Source organism: Trichosurus vulpecula, chromosome 1 (genome assembly GCF_011100635.1).
Source record: "Trichosurus vulpecula isolate mTriVul1 chromosome 1, mTriVul1.pri, whole genome shotgun sequence".
Lineage (NCBI taxonomy): Eukaryota > Metazoa > Chordata > Mammalia > Diprotodontia > Phalangeridae > Trichosurus > Trichosurus vulpecula.
This window is the reverse complement of record NC_050573.1, coordinates 255,800,484-255,820,956: the sequence shown is the minus strand read 5'-3', so window position 1 is coordinate 255,820,956 and position 20,473 is coordinate 255,800,484. Positions and strand designations below refer to the sequence as shown.

Here is a 20,473-nt window from a genome sequence, read left to right as displayed (position 1 = left end):
TAAAACATATTTTACTTTTTTATTAATGGTGCAAAATAGTTTTGCTTTCAATAAAGCATTATCATTTAATAATATTAACAAACATTATTATTTAATTACAGTTCTGCTTATTTCACCTCTGTAACATCTCTAATACATGTCTCTTTCTTTCCTCTGACACTGCCATGATCCTGGCGCATGCCTTCATCACCTTGCCCCAGGACTAATTTTTTAAACAAATTAATTTATTTTTAGTTTTCAACATTCACCTCCATAAGTTTTAAATTTTATCCACTTCCCTCTGCATCCACCTCCCCAAGATGATGTGCAATCTAATATAGGCTCTCTATATACATTCTTATTAAACATACTTTCACATTAGTCATGCTATATAGAAGAATTAAAGTGTATGGGAGGAACCATCAGAAAGAAAAAACAAAACAAAACAAAAAATAGAGCAAATAGTATTCTTGCTCCAGGACTATTGCAATAGCGTGCTGGTGGGTCTGCCTCTCTTAGGTATTTCTCCACACCAATTTTTCCATTCAGCCACCAAAGTGATTTTCCCAAAGTACAGGTCTGACCACATCACTCCTCTGCTCAATAAACTCTCAGTGCTTCATTTTCACCTCAAGAATCAAATAAAAAATACACTTGTTGGCATTCAAAGCCTTTCATAACCTAGCCTTCTCCTATTTTTCCAGTCTTCTCATACCTACTCCCCAGCACATAGTCTTCTGTCCAGTAACTCTGGCCTCCTGACACAAAGAAGCACTCCATCTCCCAGAATTTTCACTGGCTATCTCCATACCTAGAATTCTTTCCCACCTCATCTCCATCAACTGACTTTCTGGCTTGCTTTCAGAACCATCTAGAATTCCATCTTTTATAGGAAGGTGTATCAACAATCCAGCTAGCAGCTTCTGTGGGGGTGTAAAATCTACCAACAACCAGCACCCAGAAAGCTGCCAACACAGGTCCTTTGGATCTGCTTTACTTAAGGAAAGCAATGTTAAGGGGTTAACAATCTTACTTTAATCCAGCATACAAATAACATCCACCTAGTTCTGGGGAAAAAACCAGCACCCTGAATTACAGACCAAATACAATTCGTAGTTATCAACATCTGAGTGTTCAGCCAGGGAGCTCATTAGAACAGCTGGCCCAGAGTCACGTGCCACTCTTTCTGTGGCTAAGAGCTCTGAGAGAGAACGTTAACCTCTGGGCTTATATATCCTATTCAGGGCCCCCAGGGCCCCGACCTCACCTAGACTGGGTGTGGAAAAGTTCCCCATCCCCAATATCACATCAGATACAAATCAATCAATGGCTCCCAATTGTCTCAGTGCTGAGAAATACAAAAACATCCCACTTTATGTGCCCCATTCAAACAAAGTCCAGAATCATTAAAGGTCAACAGCAAAAAGTCCCACCTTAATTACTATTACAGAAGGATTTCCCAGACCCTCTCCATCCTAATGCCTTATCTTTGTAATAATTGTTTCCTAGTTATCTGGTGTATAACTTTCTTTGTATATATTTCTTTGCATCTTGTTTCCCCAACTGTATTGTGAGCTCCTTGAAAGCAGGGACTGTCTTTTGCCTCTTTTTGCATCCCTAAAGTTTAGCACATACTAGACGCTTAACAAATGCTTATTGATTGATTAATTAAATTTCATTTTTAATGAGAGCAATGTAACCAAATGTTTCTTTATTTTTGAAAACCTTGGTTTAAAACTTTGTAATGTGAAGGTCCCATTATATCAATACTTGGCTTTAATGACTGCTATTGCTTTAAAAAACAAAAATACTTCACGAAGATACATGATCCAAATGAATGAATTGCCTTTTGCCTACACTAAGTAAATCATGCTGCTAATTTTTCAATTTCATCCATCAATAATGCAAAAGTTTTGTCGAAATTTGTTTAGTAAACTTACAGCTTCCTTTACGTCATTCAGTTTTTTGTTTTGTTTTGTTTCTGCAAATTTAATTCAAAATTATGGCAATTTTAGTTTTAACAAATTCTTCAAAATCCATGGAACCTCTTTGTAACATTTTAAACAGGTTAGAAAATTATTTCCAAAGTATTTTTAATATGTACATTTGAGAATCTATATTTATAGATGATTAACTTTCATCTTTTGGGGGAAAAACTTAGTTTTTTAAATGTCTTGCTGAGCGCAATCACTTATATGCTTTCAGTTAATTTATTAAAACACAACGTGCACTTACCATGAGTTTCATCGTTAACAACGAAGAATATAAGTGCAGATTTTGGATAATCTCTTGACAACTTTTCATTTTATTTTGGCTAACTTCTTGTCAGATTCGATTAGATCATCCTTGTTTTTAACCTGGTAGTATGGCTGACAAAGAACTGGTACAAAAAATAAGAGAAGTATCACTTCTTCCATTTTCTTGTTGTTCCCCTGTGCTCCCTTTATCAGTGTTTTTCAACCCTGTGATTTCTTTTCAAAAATCTTTTAAAGATACTTTTCCATTTTGTTGAGGTGCGTTTAGTTATAACTTGAGAATCCCATTCACTGGGTATAAGTAAACCGCAATATGTCAAATGATACCACAGAAGGATGATTTACATCAGACCTTTCTTTCTGAATAATTAGGTAGAAATAATAAAACATCTTAGATAATAAATTTAACATGTATACACATATAATCAATACTTATAGACATATGATCAATATCTTATGTACAATCCATATCTATTCTATATAATCATATCAATATATGATCAATATTATAATTATCACACTACCCAAGTGAGTAGGGGCACTACTTTTTGTACTGTAGAACTCTGTGCCGTAGAACTCCATTTTTCTCATAGGATGCCTTGTATGTTGTATGTAGCACATGGCCTTGTGACATGCAAACTGAATGAGGATGTCAATATCAATTTGTATATTAATATTGGTAAAGCTGAATTTCTTTCTTTTTTAATGTAAAAATAGAGAAATTCTAAGATTTTCTTCCAGAACCTTTGTGTATCATCTTGAGCACTTGAGCGTGTGTGTGTGTGTGTGTGTGTGTGTGTGTGTGTGTGTGTGTGTGTAAAACACTCTTTAGACCAGTGATCTATATAGTTCTCTAATCTTTGGGTACATACTTCCCTGTACAAGATGAGAGCAGAAAATATTACTTGGGTCCCTTTTTGCCCTAACCTTTAATATTATCTTTCCACTAATCCCTTCTTTTTCCTTTTCCTTTTTCTCTCTTGCCAGACTTACCCTTAACTGTACTTATTTCTTATGGACAGACACTTTATTTTTCACATTTAATCAGATGTAGCACAGTCTCTGGGATCATTCCCCCAGCTCACACAGAGACTAGCAGATCAGATTTCCAGAGGGTGGCTGCTACTTCTTCCCTTTGGGCTCTTGGATTAACCCTGAGGGGTTATGGCTCCCATCTGGTATATTCCCCAGTTAACATCTCCCTAATAGCAATTAATCAATTAACATCAATTCTTTATAAAGGAATATGTACTGAAGAGGTAAAGCAAGACCAAAGTTCAGCATCTCCCCAAATGAAGAGGCACTCATTGTCTGGAGAGAAGGGACTCAAAGTAGATGCTCACTCCTCCACCCCCACCCCACAGACACACAGACGCAGACACAGAGAGAGAGAGAGAGAGAGAGAAACTTTCCAGCTTTTAGAGTCCTTTTCTCTATTCATGGATATGGCACAGCCAGTGGATTAATGGATTAGTCACTTTCTTGCTCAGCTGGGATGACTCCTTGTGGGCTGGATAAAGCTTCTCAGGGCCATAATCAGACCCAGCTCATGTTGCCACCATCTCCAGGACTCTGGTTGCTGATGGGACCTTTGATGCCTTTAGTTTATCTCCTATCTCACTGGTTACCTAGGGGCTCCCATCTCAAGACACTTGTTAACCTAAGATCAAAAAAGAAGAAATATACCAGCAGTAGAAGCACCATATGTTTATGGACATATGGCTGCTGGGTATGGAGACAAGGAAGCCAAAGCTGCTACCTTACAATAGTTTTTATAAACATCAGAGAACAAGAAATCTTTTGCTTGGAACTTTTTCTTTGCTTGGAACTAATTTTAGCGCAACAGCCAATCAAAAGGCCTTTTGTCACCATGCAGCAAACATGTAGGAGAGGATACTTGTCCATGCTCTTAAAGTGGAGAGAAGAGCCCCTCCATTATACATGACTGAAAGCAGGTTCACCAAGTCTCCATGTGGTTTAGAACCGGGCAGGTCATATTACACATGCTCTAAGGATTTAGCCCTCATTGTCCAGTTCCCTATTAAACAAATGGCAAAAGGAAGGAGTCTTTAGCAAATAGCTCAGCATTCTTCATAATAGTTTTAATTGTATTAAGTGGTTCCCAGAGCTGTATAAGTAGGACTAAAAGGTAATTCACATGTGTCTTTAAAGTTCAGAAAGGTCTTTACATTGTGAGGTTGGTAGTGAAAGTTTTCTATGGTATTGTTTTGAAGATTATTAAAATAAGGTAGATAAAAAGAAGGCTTACCTTTCCATCCTGCTTTAAGGTTTACAAAGTGCTTTCCTCAAAACAATCCTGTTGAGCAGATAGTGCAAATGTCCCAACTTTATAAGTAGATAGATTCATAAAGGTGAAGTCACTGCCAGGTCATTGAATCATGGACCCTAGGGAGCTGTCATTGGACCTGTACACAAGCAAATTGGCTATCCAGCTCTTGATTATATACCTCTTGTAAGGGGAAAACTGCTACCTCCTGGGGTAGCACATTCCATTTGGATAGCTCTAATTTTCAGAAGTTTTTCCTTACATCACTCCTAAATCTGCCTCTTTGCAGCTTCTACTCCATTGTTCCAGGTTTGGTCCTCTCTGGTCAAGCACCACAGGTATAATCCCTCCTCTATGTCACAAACGTTCTAATACATGAAAACATCTCTCATCTCCACCCAACCTACCCTGGTTGTCTATTTTCCAGGGTAAACATACCTAGAATTCCTTCACCTGATTCTCACATGGTGTGATGTGATGCCATCCTTGTCTAGCTGCCCTACCTTCTATGTGGCACCCAGAATTAAATCCAATATTCAGATTTGATCTCACCAGAAGTTTAAAGTCCAGAAGGACTCTTACTTCCCTGGCTCCAGATAATAAATTCTCTATTAATGTAACGTAAGATTGTATTAGGGTTTTTTTTTGCCATAATCACATTGTTTATTTATAATGATCTTGTAATTCACTAAAACTATCAAATCTGCCTTCTAATCTTATGCTTTTTAAGTTGATTTTTTGAACCCAACTGTAACACTTTACATTCATTTCTACTGAATTTTATCTTCTTAGACACAGACCAAGGCCCTAGGCTGTAGAGTTCTTTTTGGATACAAACCGTCATTAATGTTTTAGCTCCCAGCTTTTTCCCATCTTAAAATTTGATAAGAATGCCATCTGTACCTTAATAGGCACAGATAAACATTACCAATAAGGCTATTAAACAATGCAAGGCCCAGGACTAGTTCCACTGGGGCCTCCTTCCAACCAGCTTGACATCAAATAGTGAATAACTTCCTTTGTTGACTCTTCTAAATTGAGATAACTACACTGTCTTCTTGCCTATATCCCTTCATCTTGTCCACTAGAATCTCATGACTGAATTTGTTAAATTCTGGGCTAAAATCTAAATAAACTATTTTTGTAACATTTCCCCGATCTGGTAACCTTGTTTAAAAAAAAGGAATCAGGTCAGGCTGGCATGACCTGTTCTTGATGAAGCCATGCAATCTCTGTGATCATCACATTCAGTGGTTTATAGTTTGGAGTTTCTGAAAACTGATATATGCTCTTCTAAATTCCTGAAATACCCTCTCCCATTCTTCATATCACATATCACTGGCAGTGGCTAAGCAGTCATACTCATTAGTTCTTTCAGAAACCAGGAAGCATAGGGTTCTGTATGGAGTGTTCTGGCATACTGGCACACTCAGCCCTCACTATGTATATCCGAGAGGTATTTCATCTTGGCCTGATGACTTGAAGTCCTTAAGGGAAGGTAGGGAGCTTTTTAAATTTATCTTGGGATTTTGCTCTTAGACATTTTTGTTGTATATGTTCCGGTCACAAAATTATTCTCCTTGGCTAAGACAAGAGAAATAAAGTTGAGTACCTCTTCCTTCTTTAGTAACAGACTGGTACAATGAACATAACTATTGATTCTGAAGTCAGAGGACTTGGATTCATATTCAACCTTTGATTCTTACAACTGTGTGACCTTGGGCAAGTCAGTTAAAATCTTTGGGCTTCAGTTTCCTCATTTGTAAAACATGGGGGTCGAACTAGATCATAGTTAGATCTGTGATTTTCTGCTTCATCCCATCCACCCCAAAGCAGCAGCCTCCTGTCCCTTGGTTGATCTCTTTTTTCCAACATGGCTCTTAAAATATACATCTTTTTGTTACTGACTTTTCTTTCTCACCTCATTCTGAGCTTTATCACTCCAGACATTAGTTTTATAGAACTATGCTTTTATATTCATCTTCTGTTACCCGCCCTTTATGGCACATGTATCTTTCAAACCTAAGTTGATCAACGTATCCAAATCAACGTCTTTAGGAACTTTCATTTTTGTTCTCATTAGACTTATTTCTCTTTGTGTTAATTAATCAACAAACATTTATCTACTTCATACTTTCTGCCAAGCCCTGTGCTAGCTGAGGGTCTTCAGAGCTTCATTCTTGAAATTTTCTCATCTCTCCTAACATGCATGCACAGGTCCTCTCAACATTTGGGGTCTATGTCAGAGTACCAAATGTATTCTTCTCTATTACATTCTAATATGGAAGTTACTTCCTTCACTTGTTTTTATTCAAGAAATCAGCTCCTTCTTTTTAGTAACAATCAGACCCAGGATGTGTTTCCCTCTTTTGATGTCTCTACCTATAAAGGCATGAATTTATCATTAAGCCAAACAAGGGAAAATGTATGAATGTATATTTGTATGTCTGTGTGTGTGCATGTATAATCAGTCCTTCTTAGAGTCACCCGATCTGTGGCCAAAAGCCCATCATTTTTATATTTTAATCCAAGAAATCCATAACCCATTCTTAGACATAATCTTAACTTACTGTTCTCTTCTCAAATCTGCTTTTCTCTACTGAAACTTACATCAGTTGCAAAAATTATGAAAACATTATCTATATCCCTAAGGTTTTCAGTTTCTTGACCAATATTTCATAATCCATAATCCAAGATTTCATAATATTTTCTTGAATCTTCCTGGAAATACTAGAGAATAGTCATTTGGTTTCACAAATGTTGGGAAATTTTCCATCTTACTCTGTATACATGTCCCAGGAGACTAGCAGATTCCTCTATTGTTAATGTTAGGTCAACAAATAGCTGCCCAAATTCCCCTCAGCAGAGAGTCATTAACCATTGGCTTTTTTCCTCTGCCCCTTCCTGGATTATCTCTTACCATATGTAACATAGATCTCCTGATGCTAGTGCTCTTCAGAGATGCATCTTAGTACAGTAAAAAGAACACTGAATATGAGATCCCAAAAGATCCGTGTTCCAATCCTACCTTGGACATTCTTGGTTATGAGACATTGGGCAGTAATTCACTAAGTCTTTCAAAGTCTCTGTTTCCTCATCTTCAAAGTCAGCATAATAATGCTAGTAGTAGATACCTCATGGGTCTATTGTGCAGTTCAAATGAAATATCTGGAAAGTGCCTTACAAACTTTAAAACACTACATAAGTGTTAGATATTATTATCTTTCCACTGTACTGCACTGATATACTAATAGTGATGATGATGGTAGCTAAGTGTATATAACACTTACTATGTGCCAGGCACTGTGCTAAGCACTTTACAATTATTATCTCATTTGATTCACATAACAGCCCTGGGAGTTAGATGCTATTGTTATCCCCATTTTACAGATGGAGAAACTGAGGCAATTAAGGGTTAAGTGATTTACCCAAGGTCACACAGCTAGTAAGTGTCTAAGGTCAAATTTTAACTCAGATCTTCTGATTCCAGGCCCAGTGCCCTCATTACTGTGCCACCAAACTGCCCATTTCTAGGAATAATTCTGTCTCATTGGTAGCTCTCACTATTGTTGATAAAGAATAATGTGCTTGATGTTGAATGTTTTAAAAAGGCAGAGTGTATTGTTTTGTAATTGATTCAGATACAAAACATTTTTGTATTTCTTATACTTCTAGTAGCAAAACACACTCATGTAAGGCCCACGAGAAACCACACTTATTATTGACAATATGATGAGTGTTCATCAAGAAAGTCAAACCTGGCTTTTGACTAGTGGATTTACAGTGAAAACACAAATATGTTGTTTTTTATGTCAAGCTGTGAAATTACATGCAGATCCTTTGAGGAATTTACATCTCTTCAAAATGTATTTTATATGGACTATGTAATGCATTTCAGTGAAAGCTTATCACGTTCTTTTGTAAGTCTAGATTAAAACAACATGTTTTCCTTTCATAAAACATAGCAATCCCAAAGGTACATATATGTCACTATAGAGGGACATAAAAATTGAGCGGTAGTATAGAACTTATCACACAAGCTCCAGCATGTTGAAATTGCTAAAATAAATAAGGTTACGATTATAAACCCAAAGAAAAGACCAAGGATATTCGAAACCCATCTCTCCATGTAAAGCCAACATCTAAATAAAAAATATGATACTAATTGTTTGCAAAATTTCGTATTTTAAATTCTTTTTCCTCGGTAAAATATTGCTGTCATTTTGAACAGCAAAGGTATTAACTCCAATCAGCCTTTGTCCTGAAATGGTCAGAGACGATCACTCCTACATTCTCCCTCTGAGCATCTCACTCAGTGGCACTGGTTCTTTAGCTAATTCATTTCAGTAATCATGTATTGGCATTAAAAATAGCACTTAAGTTGCTGCTGAGTTGGTGGGGATTTTTTTGTGCTATAGATAGGACTTTTTGTAGAAGACAGTATAGGGAGAATGGGCTATTCCTAGAGCGCCCCTGGGCACACTTGGTGATTCTGAGTTTAGCAGTCTGGTTAACAAAACATTTATCAGTGTGTCTGCCTGGTAGATGCTGTTTAATTCGGCAAACATTTATTGAATGCTTACTCTGTACTAGGTGATGGGGATTCTTGCCTTCAGCATGGGTGCTTCTCTTTCAGAACTTTAGCGTCTCTCAGAGGTAGCAGTTAATGCCAGATTTAATGGTGTAGATTGTGTATGTAGCATACATACGTGTAGCACTTAACAAGCTCTACTTAATATACATAATTTGAAACAAACCAACAGCATGAAAATACCGAACTAGTTGGATATATTCCATACTACCAAAGGTATTTATATTGGGTTGGAAACATTGTTCCAACTTCTAATCCAGTATCTGATCTGTAGGGAATGCAGCAGGATGGGCAGCAGAATCAAAACATCAGAGAATCCAGGACAGATTTCTTCCTTTTATGACTAGGAGGAATCACTGGTTTCTCTGGTGCTAAGGGTTGAAAAAGGAGGGGGAAAGTATTTGTTCATTCTGCCATGAAAATAAAGGTGTAACAAGTTACTGGTCCCTTGAGACAATTCAGAGGATGAGCAAAGGTCAATAACTTTCGTTTATATATATACATATACATACACACATACATGTATATATACATATATCTTTATCTATATTTTAAGCAGGATAAAATAGTCTGTCCATTTGCTGTTCAATGCCTACGAAACCATGCAGAATAGCAGACATTTGTAAATCTTGATCTGAATGTTCACTCACCATTAAGAAGGTCCTGGGCAAATCAGATACGCTAAATGTTTTACTCCCGATGTCTTCCCCACATAGACTCAGACAGATTGACAGATGAGGGCAGCCAACTCCAATTATAAATACTAGTGATAAGAAATATATCCCTTATTATTATAAATGTTTATTCCTGAGGAAACTATCATTTAAAGAGAAAACAAAACAAAATATTTTAAAATGCTTCTTTGAGGATAATGTGAGAGAAGAGCTAATTCTTAATCGTCCATTAATACAGGATCTTAGATTCAGAGTTAGAACAGACCTCAGAGACAATCTAGTCTAACCTCTTCTTTTACAGATGGGGAAACTGAGACTTGGAGTAACTTTCCTAAGGTTACACAGAAAGTAAAAATCAGAGGTGGGATTTGATCCCAAGTCTGTTGATAATGAAATCCACAGAAAATGCTTAAAACTCAATGTATCTAATAGTCAACACCCCACCCCACCCCCAACAATCAATCAATGATTTGTTAAGCACCTACTATGTGCCAAGTGTTTTGCTTAGCTCCCTCTCTCATCCAACCTTTTCTCAAAATTGCTAAAAAAAAAAAAAGAAAAAAAAAAGAAAAGAAAGGAAGAAAGGAAAAAAGGAAAAGAAAAAAGATTTATTCCTGTTAGTTACTCTCATCTACCCTCCAAACTATCAGAGAGCCAAAGACTGGCAGTCAGAGGGCAGAGGAGAAACAAGAGACCTGAAATCTTACCAAAATGAAATCATTAGCTTTTGAATCACTGTTGATTGTATATATGTGTGTGTGTGTATGTATATGTATATATACAGAGTACATATATATACATGTATCTATATAATACACATATTATATATAATATACACACATATTAATTGTGTTGCTATTTTTTAAAAAATTATTTTGCTCAAAAATCACTTTTCAATGATGAAAGACTGAGATTGAAAAAGTGAAGATAAAGTGAAACTATCTAGTCATTGCGTCCATTTCCCATCTCCTCATAACTACCATTTCTAAAACGTGTTTTAGAATTTTCTATTTATAGGAACATGTAGAAATATTTTTACATTATTCTTTTATAATGGAAATGAACTTCTAGTCCCAGCAAAGCAGCTAAAAGGATTGAGTTCAGCTATACTGTATTTATCCAGTGAAAAGGGGATCATACTGATTTGCTATAGTCATTCCTAGAAATTAAGGATTCAGAGAGTTGAGTGCTGCTTGAGTTGAGAGGCTGTAATTAATTCATAAAGTAAAGTGTGTGTTAGGATGGCAAGAATGAAGACTAGAGGAGATCATGTGAAAGCTCCCTAGTAGAAAAAAAAATCAGTGATCATGAAATCCCTGTGATTTGTGAAAATCTGAGCATAGTTATTCCTTAGAGACCAAAGATAGTGAAGTGGCTGCAAAGTTACTGACCGTTCCATCAACTTCTCTAAAACATTTGCTTATTAAAATTTAACATTTTATTGTGAAAGAAGATAATCAAAGAAGGAGTTGACTTTTGGGGTAGACTCCAAATGAAGTAAATATAACCATAATGTCTTCCAAACAAAAATGCATAAACCCGTGCTATATTTTGAAAAGAACTCAGTAGCAAGTTAATGGCCTTTATATAGGACAAAGGGCTTTTTAACCCAGAATGTAGCAGTGAATTCTGGGTGTCTATGGATTTCCCCCATGTAAGCCACAGAGATTGTTTTATGAATCCTTTAAAAATAGGGAAGCAATCTGTACTGCATTTTGTATCTTTCGACCTGCTAGCTTAAAGTCTACAAAGATGGACCAGTAAAGACAAATGCTTACTGCTTTAAGTATATCTCTGCGTTGAAGTAGATTTTATGGAGTAGCTGGGGAATCTTTCTTTTATGGATCCCAGTACAGCTGTGGTTTTAGGAAGGAAAAATAGGCAAGGGAGGGATTATTGATATTTGCCTTCATATCAGTCAAAAGCCTGCACTGGAATTTCTGTACTAAGGAGAAACATGAGTAAGAGAAGGAGCTAAGGCCAAGGGCAACCTGTCCACATCAAATTGTTTAACTACTGTAGTTCTTCTCTTTTGTTTTTGTTGACTCCAGAACCCCATGTTTTAAGTACTGTCGTTTCTAAATGATTTTCCAGGGTAAGGAGCCAAGAACAAAGTGCACCATCTAGTGGCTGCACTTAAAAAAGCAGGGTTTTGAGGAAAGCTAGTTTGAAAAGAATGCGACACCAGGCTACTGCAGCCAAGGCAATTAACTCAGCTGACTTAGTTCTTCCTTCAGCATTTATTTATTCAGGTGGCTGGGAAATAGTGAAATGGTTGCAATGAATTCCAGGAGGGGGGAAAACCTCACAGAGCATGTAAGAGAATTCAATCTGGGAAGCTCATTCAAATATAGCACACTTAGAAACCTGCTTTATCCCATCTATGCATCTGTAATTACTGTGTTTTTGTGGGAAGCTTTTACTTGCCTGTTTAGTACAGAAGTGAACATTTTTACCGCAACACCTTGTTATTCATGAAGTGGCAGCTTGGTTGTAAGAGTCAATAGGTTCCATATATTAGCATAAGCTAGAGGAGCTGCTACTTTAAATCACATTCATCATCTATTCATTCATTCAGAATTCAACAAATGAGCACCCGCCATGTTCAAGACATTCTTTAACTACTTAAAGAATTTATTTAGATTCACGTGTTGGTGCTTTGCTAGTTCCTCCACAGTCTGAATTCAGAAAACACAGCCCTTGCGCTCTAGAATAAGAGTGCATTGGCTCTAAAAGAGACACGGACAAATGAGAAAACATTACAAAAGGCGATAAATTGAGTAAGTGCTCATGTCCAAACATCAGTAAGTAGTGCACACAGGCCACTTCCTAATTGAACAAGGTTTTTGGTAACAATTTGTGCAACCCGTTTTTGGAAATCTTGATATGTCCACACATTGCTGACATCTAGAGAATTAGGTACCTTCTCTGCAAGCAAAATGATCGTTATTAACGATTTTGTGTTTAACTGAAGACAGGTAGACAGGTAAACGATGATATAAGCCTTGGGTTTGAAATGAACATTAAAAAGTAAGTTTTAGTTAATAAATTGAGGGGCATCTTCTTTATACACATTTAATAAAAGTTTTTGGAATTGATGAGGTAACTCATATGGCTTCACAAACTTTAAAGCTCTATATAAATGTAAAGTACATTAATATCTAGAAATGAATGGAGGAAAAGGGAAGATGAGGTGGTGTTTAAGTTAGGCATTGTCCCAGCAGAAATTTTACTTAGAAAGATTTGTCTCTTGGATGTGTGTGTGAGAGAGAAGAGGGACATGAAAGGTGATTGTGTAAATCATGAGTCATACACAGCAAGAGAGAGACAGAGAAAGATGGAGGAGAAGGCACACAGAGAGAGAAAGAGATAAAAAACAGAGAGAGAGAGAGAGACAGGGATACAGAGAAGCAGAAAGTGGAGTATCTATCAATTGAGTGAATATTAGGTGGCTGTTTCTGTATTTATAGCGAGTGAAAGGAAAGTCACTGAGTATGAATCCTCAGAGTGAATCCCAGGCCAAGATGAAGTACTCCCTGGGCCCCAGCCCTGATCTTCACACAGTGTCATTTGGGGAGCATTGAGGGAAGGTATGGTGACCAAACCCTGCTAATCTGATATCGCTCTGAGACCTCGAAAGGGCCCACATGAAGATAAAAGAACAGTTGGGAAGAAATGAACTTACCTAAATGAGGAAAGGGATGAAGGGCTTGTGAATGTGTTATTGGATCCACGTCAGTTTTAAGACAGAAGCATTTCTTCTGCTCCAGCACAGCATACCCATCCTGAAGTCAAATGAATCAATCTAGAGAAAGTAAATTTTGATGAGCTTAATTTAAAGCAGCTAAATATAAAACTTGTGAATAATATTATTCTCTGTTAGATAAAATAAGAAGACATGAAACACTCGTAGGGATAGAAATTAAGTCTTTGACTGAAATAGGGAAGGAAAAACTTGTTAAAGTTAAGTGAAAACGTTATGTTTCAGGGCATATTTCAGAGTATTTGTGATTACATCAACGTCAGACTCCAAACAGTGGTACCACTAAACACCACCCTTCTATACGTTCTCATCCTCCAAGCTTCTTGTCAGTGTCCTCGTATAATTCTTTGATTGGGGTTTCCCCAGTGTGCTGGGGCCTTCCTAATAGACCTCATAAAATCAATTACACAATTACTAATACAGCATGCAAACTGTCTACTGGTTATCCCATCACTCTCCCTACCTGACTAGCTCACCTTCTTCTTTGGTCACACATCTCTGTAATGATACGTTCCAGGCCAATTTGTGCCATAATATGCTCTAACCAATTTACAGCTTTTGTATTTTTCTCCATTGCCCTTTGAATGGCCCACAACTTTGAATCTTTGGAGGTGGTGGTATTCCATGATTTGCAATCATATGGTATCACTGGAAGAATACTAACCTTAAAAAGATAGTGTTTTATTTCAGGGAGAATTTCAGGGTCGTTGAAAGTACTGTTTATTTTCCCAAATATAATCTGTCCTTCTCTCTTCCTCATATTCAGTTCTGGGTCCAGCTCATTGTCTATCTGTAGTATCTTTGCAAGGGCGTTACAGTTATGGACCTGAGCCATAGGCTGTTCATCTAACTACATTTCACAATCTGGATAACAAATGATCTTCATCTACATAGTTTTTCTTATGTGGTTAGTTGGGCCTAATCAATGATCATGGATCTTATTTAGGGGACAGCAAATGTTTAGGGAGCAATCGATGACAATGAAGTCAGCACAGTGTCATCTGTGAACAGGAGCCTTTGAATGACCTCACCATCTCTACGGAATCCTTTTTTTCTCTTTGAACTCTGTGCTGGACGGTCTCCCTGACAGCAGCAAACTCCTTTGGCTAGTGTGCATTTGCTTGTTAAATGTCTTATTCGATAGGAACAATTAGATGACCATCAAACCAAGTTATTTCTGTTGTTGCATCCATCAGGGGATCTTGAATCAGCTTAATGTTTGCATGAGAAGTATTTTAAGGGAGCACTTTACTCTACAAGATCAATTTTTTTTTCTTTCATAGCTAACAATTATAGTGGCATCTTGTATTTTACTTTCAATCAAATGTAAAAGTGTAAAGGTGTCATCTGCTGCAGAATATTGTCTGTAAAAGCTTTCTTGTTTCCTGCTCATATTTCCACCCAAAGTGTCCTAGATATAAGTCTAAAATACTCTCACACCAATTTTGTAAACATGAGAGAGTAGACATATCTGAGCTATAAGCTGGTGGTAGCCTCTCGATTTCCTTTTTAAAATAAGAGTAGTATTGATGGTCTTTCCAAACATTTGGGATCTTTCCTTCTTTCATCTCTAGGACAAACTTCCTTTGGTCTTTTCCTGTCTTTGTTTTCCTTAATATCCCTTCCTTTTTCTTATAAAATACTTTATGTGCTGTGATGGTGAAGGCCAAAGTTTATTGTCCTACTGTCATTGACAGAAAGTCATTTGTTGTAGAAATCTGGATAGACCTCTTCCATTTTTCTGAAAATGATCTTATTTAATTGGGTCTCATGCCAAGCTCTCCCTACACTCCTGCCCCTATTATTTTCTCTTGTCTTATGAGCCAGTGTCACTCATATCTTCCATCATCGTCTGCATAATATTATAAAAGAGTTCATATTGCAAACCAGTAATATCATCTGCTGCCATATCTCTCCATTGGGAAATGAAATCAGTTGTTTACTCTAGGGTTTCTTGGTCTCCTTGTGATGATTGCTTTGGACTGGTGAAAAATCTGTAGGAAATTATGACAGCCCATGTCAATATCTATTCTTTTTTGTACATTTCCATTTTAGGTTTGGTTGGAGCTATTATGATGGCATAACATATTCTTTATGTTTGTTTTTCTTTTAATTGTTCTGTGTTCTATTCTGTGTTGGTTCCGATTTATGTTCTAACAAGTTAATAGTCTGTACACATCGCTGATTCAAATATAATTCTGACAATGTTAACCAATCTTTTCTTATCTGTTAAAATATAGTCAATATGTACAAAAGAATCTATAGCAACTCTTCATAGTAGCCCAAACCTGGAAATCAAAAAAAAATGCCCACCTATTGAGAAATGCCTAAACAAATCATAGTGTATGCATTTAAATTAAATATTATTGTGCCATAAGAAATGATGAAATAGTTTCAGAGGAAACTGGGAAGATCTCTGATCAGATGCAAAACAAAGTGAACGAAACTAGGGAACAGTTTGTATAATGACATTATAGAGCGTAAAAGTGTAAATTTGAAAGACACGTATTAATTAAGACACATATAATTAATGCAATGATAAACTGTGTCAAGAGGACTGACAAAGAATCATGTGATCCATCTCTGGTGAGAGAGACTTAAAATCTAGATTGAGACATACCTATTTGGATATGGCCAATGTGGGAATTTGTTTTGCTAAACTATAAGTACCTTTTAAAATTGTTCTATTGGTGTGGAACAGTGGGAAGGAGAGATAGAAAATGCTTACAAAAATTAATTTTTAAAAGAATGTAGTCAATTTCATTTTTGCTATTATTTGTTGTTTGCCTATGTCTGCTACATCCTTTTTCTCTTTTTATAGTTTTATACATGAACTTAACAGACTTCAAACATAATGAGCATTTTCATATGTAAAATTGAATATGGAACTTCAGATCTCTGTTACATATAGCTTTAATTTCCTTTAGAGTATGTAACAATTCAAAGTATAACTTTCATAACTGTTTATCTATGTGCACTTCTAGCCTTCCTTCTGTTATCTTCTGTGTATTTTTTAAAAATATTTGAATAACTGTTTTTTCTTTTTTTTTTACAAACCTATCTCTAGCCCCTCCTGCCTTCTCCTTCCCCCAATTAAAAAAAAAAGAAAAACAAAACCTTTGTAACAAATAAGGAAGTAAAACAAATTCTCCCACTGTGTGTTTGCAAATGTAATTGTTTCTATATGCACTTTGAGTCCGTCATTCTCTCTGTCGTTGGTCACTGCTTTGATCAGACTTTTTTTTTAAGTCTTTCAGAAGTTCTTTGTTTCATGATGTTGTTACACTATAAATTGTATTCCTGGTTCCTTGATCAAAGGAAGTATTTGTAAATCATTTAAGCACAGTGTCTGGCATATAGTAGGCACTATATAAATGTTAATTTCCTTCTCTCCACACCCCTCTCTTTTCTGGTTTGGCTCACTTTCTTCTGCAACTGTCCATACAGTCTTCTCAGGTATCCCTAAAACAATCCCTATTTTCTTTCTTATGATGCAATAATATCACTTTACATTTATATGCCATAGTTTATTTTTCCGTTCTCCAATGATGGATACCCCTTTAGTTTCTAGTTTTTTGACATAACAAAAGATGCTGATATAAACATGTGGTATGTATGGGTCCCTTTCCTCTTTGCTTTCTTTGGGATGTTCAAGTGTTATTGCTCTTTAGTGACCTTTTAGGTATAGTTCCAAATTGTTTTCCAGAATTGCTGGACCGGTTCACAGCTCAACCAAGGGCATTATTGTGCCTGTTTTCCCACAGCCTATCCAACATTTGTTATTTTCTATTTTTGTCATATTTTCCAAACTAATAAATATGAGATTGGACCTCAGAGTTGTATAAGTTTGCATTTCTCTAATTATTATTGATTTGGAGATATTTTTATGTGTCTTTTAGCAGTTTTGATTTCTTTCTTTAAGAACTACGTAGTCATATCCTTTGGCCATTCATCTGATGGGGGATGGCTCTTGTTCTTATGTAATTGAATTAGTTCCTTCAATATGTAGTATATCAGACCTTTGTTAAAGAAATTTGCTGCAAAGATGTCCTCTATTCTTTTCTTAAAGAATTACTCATCACATATAGGTATGGAGTTGATGCCTACTCCATGCCATCTTAAAACCTTTGACCTATTTTGTTTCTTGGCCCTGAACCTGATTTTCCAACATATGTTTTGTAATCTTCCCATATGCTGACCTTTGTTACAATTTTAACAATCAGAAAACTGTCTTAAATAAGAGGTTGCTTTGCATAAAATTTGCTTAAGACTTGAGTGGTGAACTCTTCATTGGAAAAGCACTATATTAATAAATAACAAAATTCACCTTCAATGACTATGGAGAGATGGGTTTAGCATTTAGTATAAAAGTACATTAGCATGCTCACAGGGAAAGAATTGCTTTCCCCCACTCAGGCATAAAGGTAGAATTACAAAACACAAATCTTCTGCATCACTTCCAAAGTACATAGCCAATAAGGAATAGGTCCAGACATTAGGCCTGAAACTATGCATCTGAATAGAATTCTTTTAGGTCATGTTCTCTCATTCTTTGCATAGTATGAGACATAACATGTTCTCAGAAAAGGCATTCTTTCAGTGGTAAGAATGGTAAATGGATTTGAAATGTCTCTTATGGGGAATGGTTGAAGAGACTGGATACGTCTTCAGGAATAGGAAGCAGTAGTCCCATAGCACTTTGTCCTGAGCAGATGCCATGTAAAGTATTATTCAGTTCTAGGTGCTCCAGTTTAGGAAGGATATCAATTAGCTGGTGAGTGTCAAGAGAAAGGAGGGTGATTAGGATCACTCTGAGCATCAAGATCGTGCTATATTAGTATCACTTAAAGAAACTTTAGGGATATAATCTTGAAAAGAGACAATTAGCAAAAGATGAATAATAGATGGCTTTATGTTTTCAAACTAGTGGAAAGAAGTATAATCTGTTGTGCTTGGCCATAACTTTCATAGCATTGTAGATTTAGAGTTGGAAGGGACCTTAGAGGCTACTTGGTCCAATGATCTTGTTTTACAGATAAGGAAATGAGGGCCTAGAGAAATAAAATTGTTTCTCCAGGGTCACACAGCTAACAACTGACTGTGATGGCATTCTAACCCAGGCCAAATCCAAATCTAGTTCTCTTTATACTACACTGCCTCCAGTACAAAACAATGAATGAAAATTACAAAAAAGCAAATTCAGACTAGATGTGATGAAAAAATTCCTAACAACTAGAGCTGCCCATAAGTGGAATGGTTTCCCTTCATAGGTGGTAGGTTCCATCGCTTTGGATGTTTTCATGCGCAGGCTGGATAACAACTTTTCAAGTGTCGTATAGTGGAAATTCCTTTGTTGTATTGGTTGGACACCAGATTGCTTCAGTAGTTCCTTCTTATTGGCTGCAAATATATTGATGTTAGGAAAACAATTCCTAAAAGTTAAAGCTGTCCAAAAGTGGAATGTGCTGTCTCAGTAGGTAGTATATTTGCCCTAATTGGAGGTCTTTGAGTAAAGGCTGGATGACCCCATATCTGATAAGTTATATAGGATATTCTTGTTCATGTATGGGTTGGATTACATGCTTTTTAAGAATCCTTCCAGCTGTGAGATCCTCCAGTCCTGAAGAAGGAAATATTTACAGGGGGAAACAATAACTATCTTCAAGGACTTGAAAATTTATTTAAAGAAACTTACACTTAAAGAAACAGAACCAATGGAGAGCAGTTATAGGGAAGCAGGTATTGACATACTATAACAAAAACATTAGTAATTAGTGATGCCTGAAAAGGGGAAATAGAATAGGCTGGTTTGTTACATAGTAAGGTCAAAGTCATGTAGGACCTACATCGTAGGTATATAATGAGGCTGTGGATGATCACTTGTCTGGCCATTGTGTAAAAGCACTTCATATTTCAGGCTGAGATTGGACCAAATGATTTCAGATGCCCCTTAAAGCGAAGTGTCGAACTCCAGGCCCTGATGCAGCCAGAACTAGATTAAAATGCAATTGGAGTCTCTCCGAGCTCCAGCCCTGCGACTGGTAACATGGCTAAACGCACCAAGAAGGTTGGAATTGTTGGTAAATATGGAACATGTTGTGGTGCATCCCTCAGAAAAATAGTGAAGAAAATTGAAATTAGCCAGCATGCCAATTATACCTGCTCCTTCTGTGGCAAGACCAAAATGAAGAGACGGGCTGTGGGTATCTGGCATTGTGGATCCTGTATGAAAACTGTAGCTGGTGGTGCATGGACCTACAATACCACCTCTGCAGTCACAGTCAAATCTGCCATCAGAAGACTGAAGGAATTGAAAGACCAGTAAAATCTTCTTATCAAATACCTGTAGCCCATAGTCCAACAATAAATGGGTTAATTTATGGAATAAAAAAAATGCAATTGGAAAACTTTTAATAAAAGAAATAAAAATGCAAAACAGCATACATAATGTTAATTCATGGTTTTCTAAGTCATATGCAGTCAGCAGAGACTGGTTTCTATTTGAGTTTGACACCAGTATCTGTGTGATTCTATGAATGAAGGGATAAGAGGAGACAACCCAAATAGTCCAGTATAGTCCAAATATTACATATTACCATGGAGTGAATAATTATTTGCATATGTATGTTTGAATAATTATTTGCATGTGTATGTTTTAATCCTAAACTGTTTTTAGATGGTTTCTCCTTGTGAACCTAGAGACCAGCCTAGTATTTAGGCATGTGTTTGAGTTCAAAGCTGCTTGCATTTGGAAATTGAACATATAGGATTATGAGGATCAGAATGTACTCTTGGAGACCCTAAGAGAGGTCTTGTACTGAACCTTAAAAGACAAACTGCTCTAGAGTTTCCTGTATTTAATTCAGTCACAGGAGCCTTAGTTAATGACCATATGATTTTAGCCAAATCAACCGTGATGGTATG

At 36.6% G+C, this 20,473-nt stretch overlaps 2 protein-coding genes across 2 annotated transcripts in view; both read left to right on the top strand.

The window, feature by feature from the left end:
- The window catches only part of KLHL14 (kelch like family member 14), a 137,485-nt gene that overhangs the window by 58,835 nt on the left and 58,177 nt on the right, over positions 1-20,473 (top strand).
- Positions 19,569-19,943, top strand: LOC118856743 (60S ribosomal protein L37a-like). The gene has a single exon (XM_036767211.1). It carries the CDS (start codon positions 19,596-19,598, stop codon positions 19,872-19,874), a length of 279 nt encoding a protein of 92 aa, XP_036623106.1. The 5' UTR covers positions 19,569-19,595; the 3' UTR covers positions 19,875-19,943.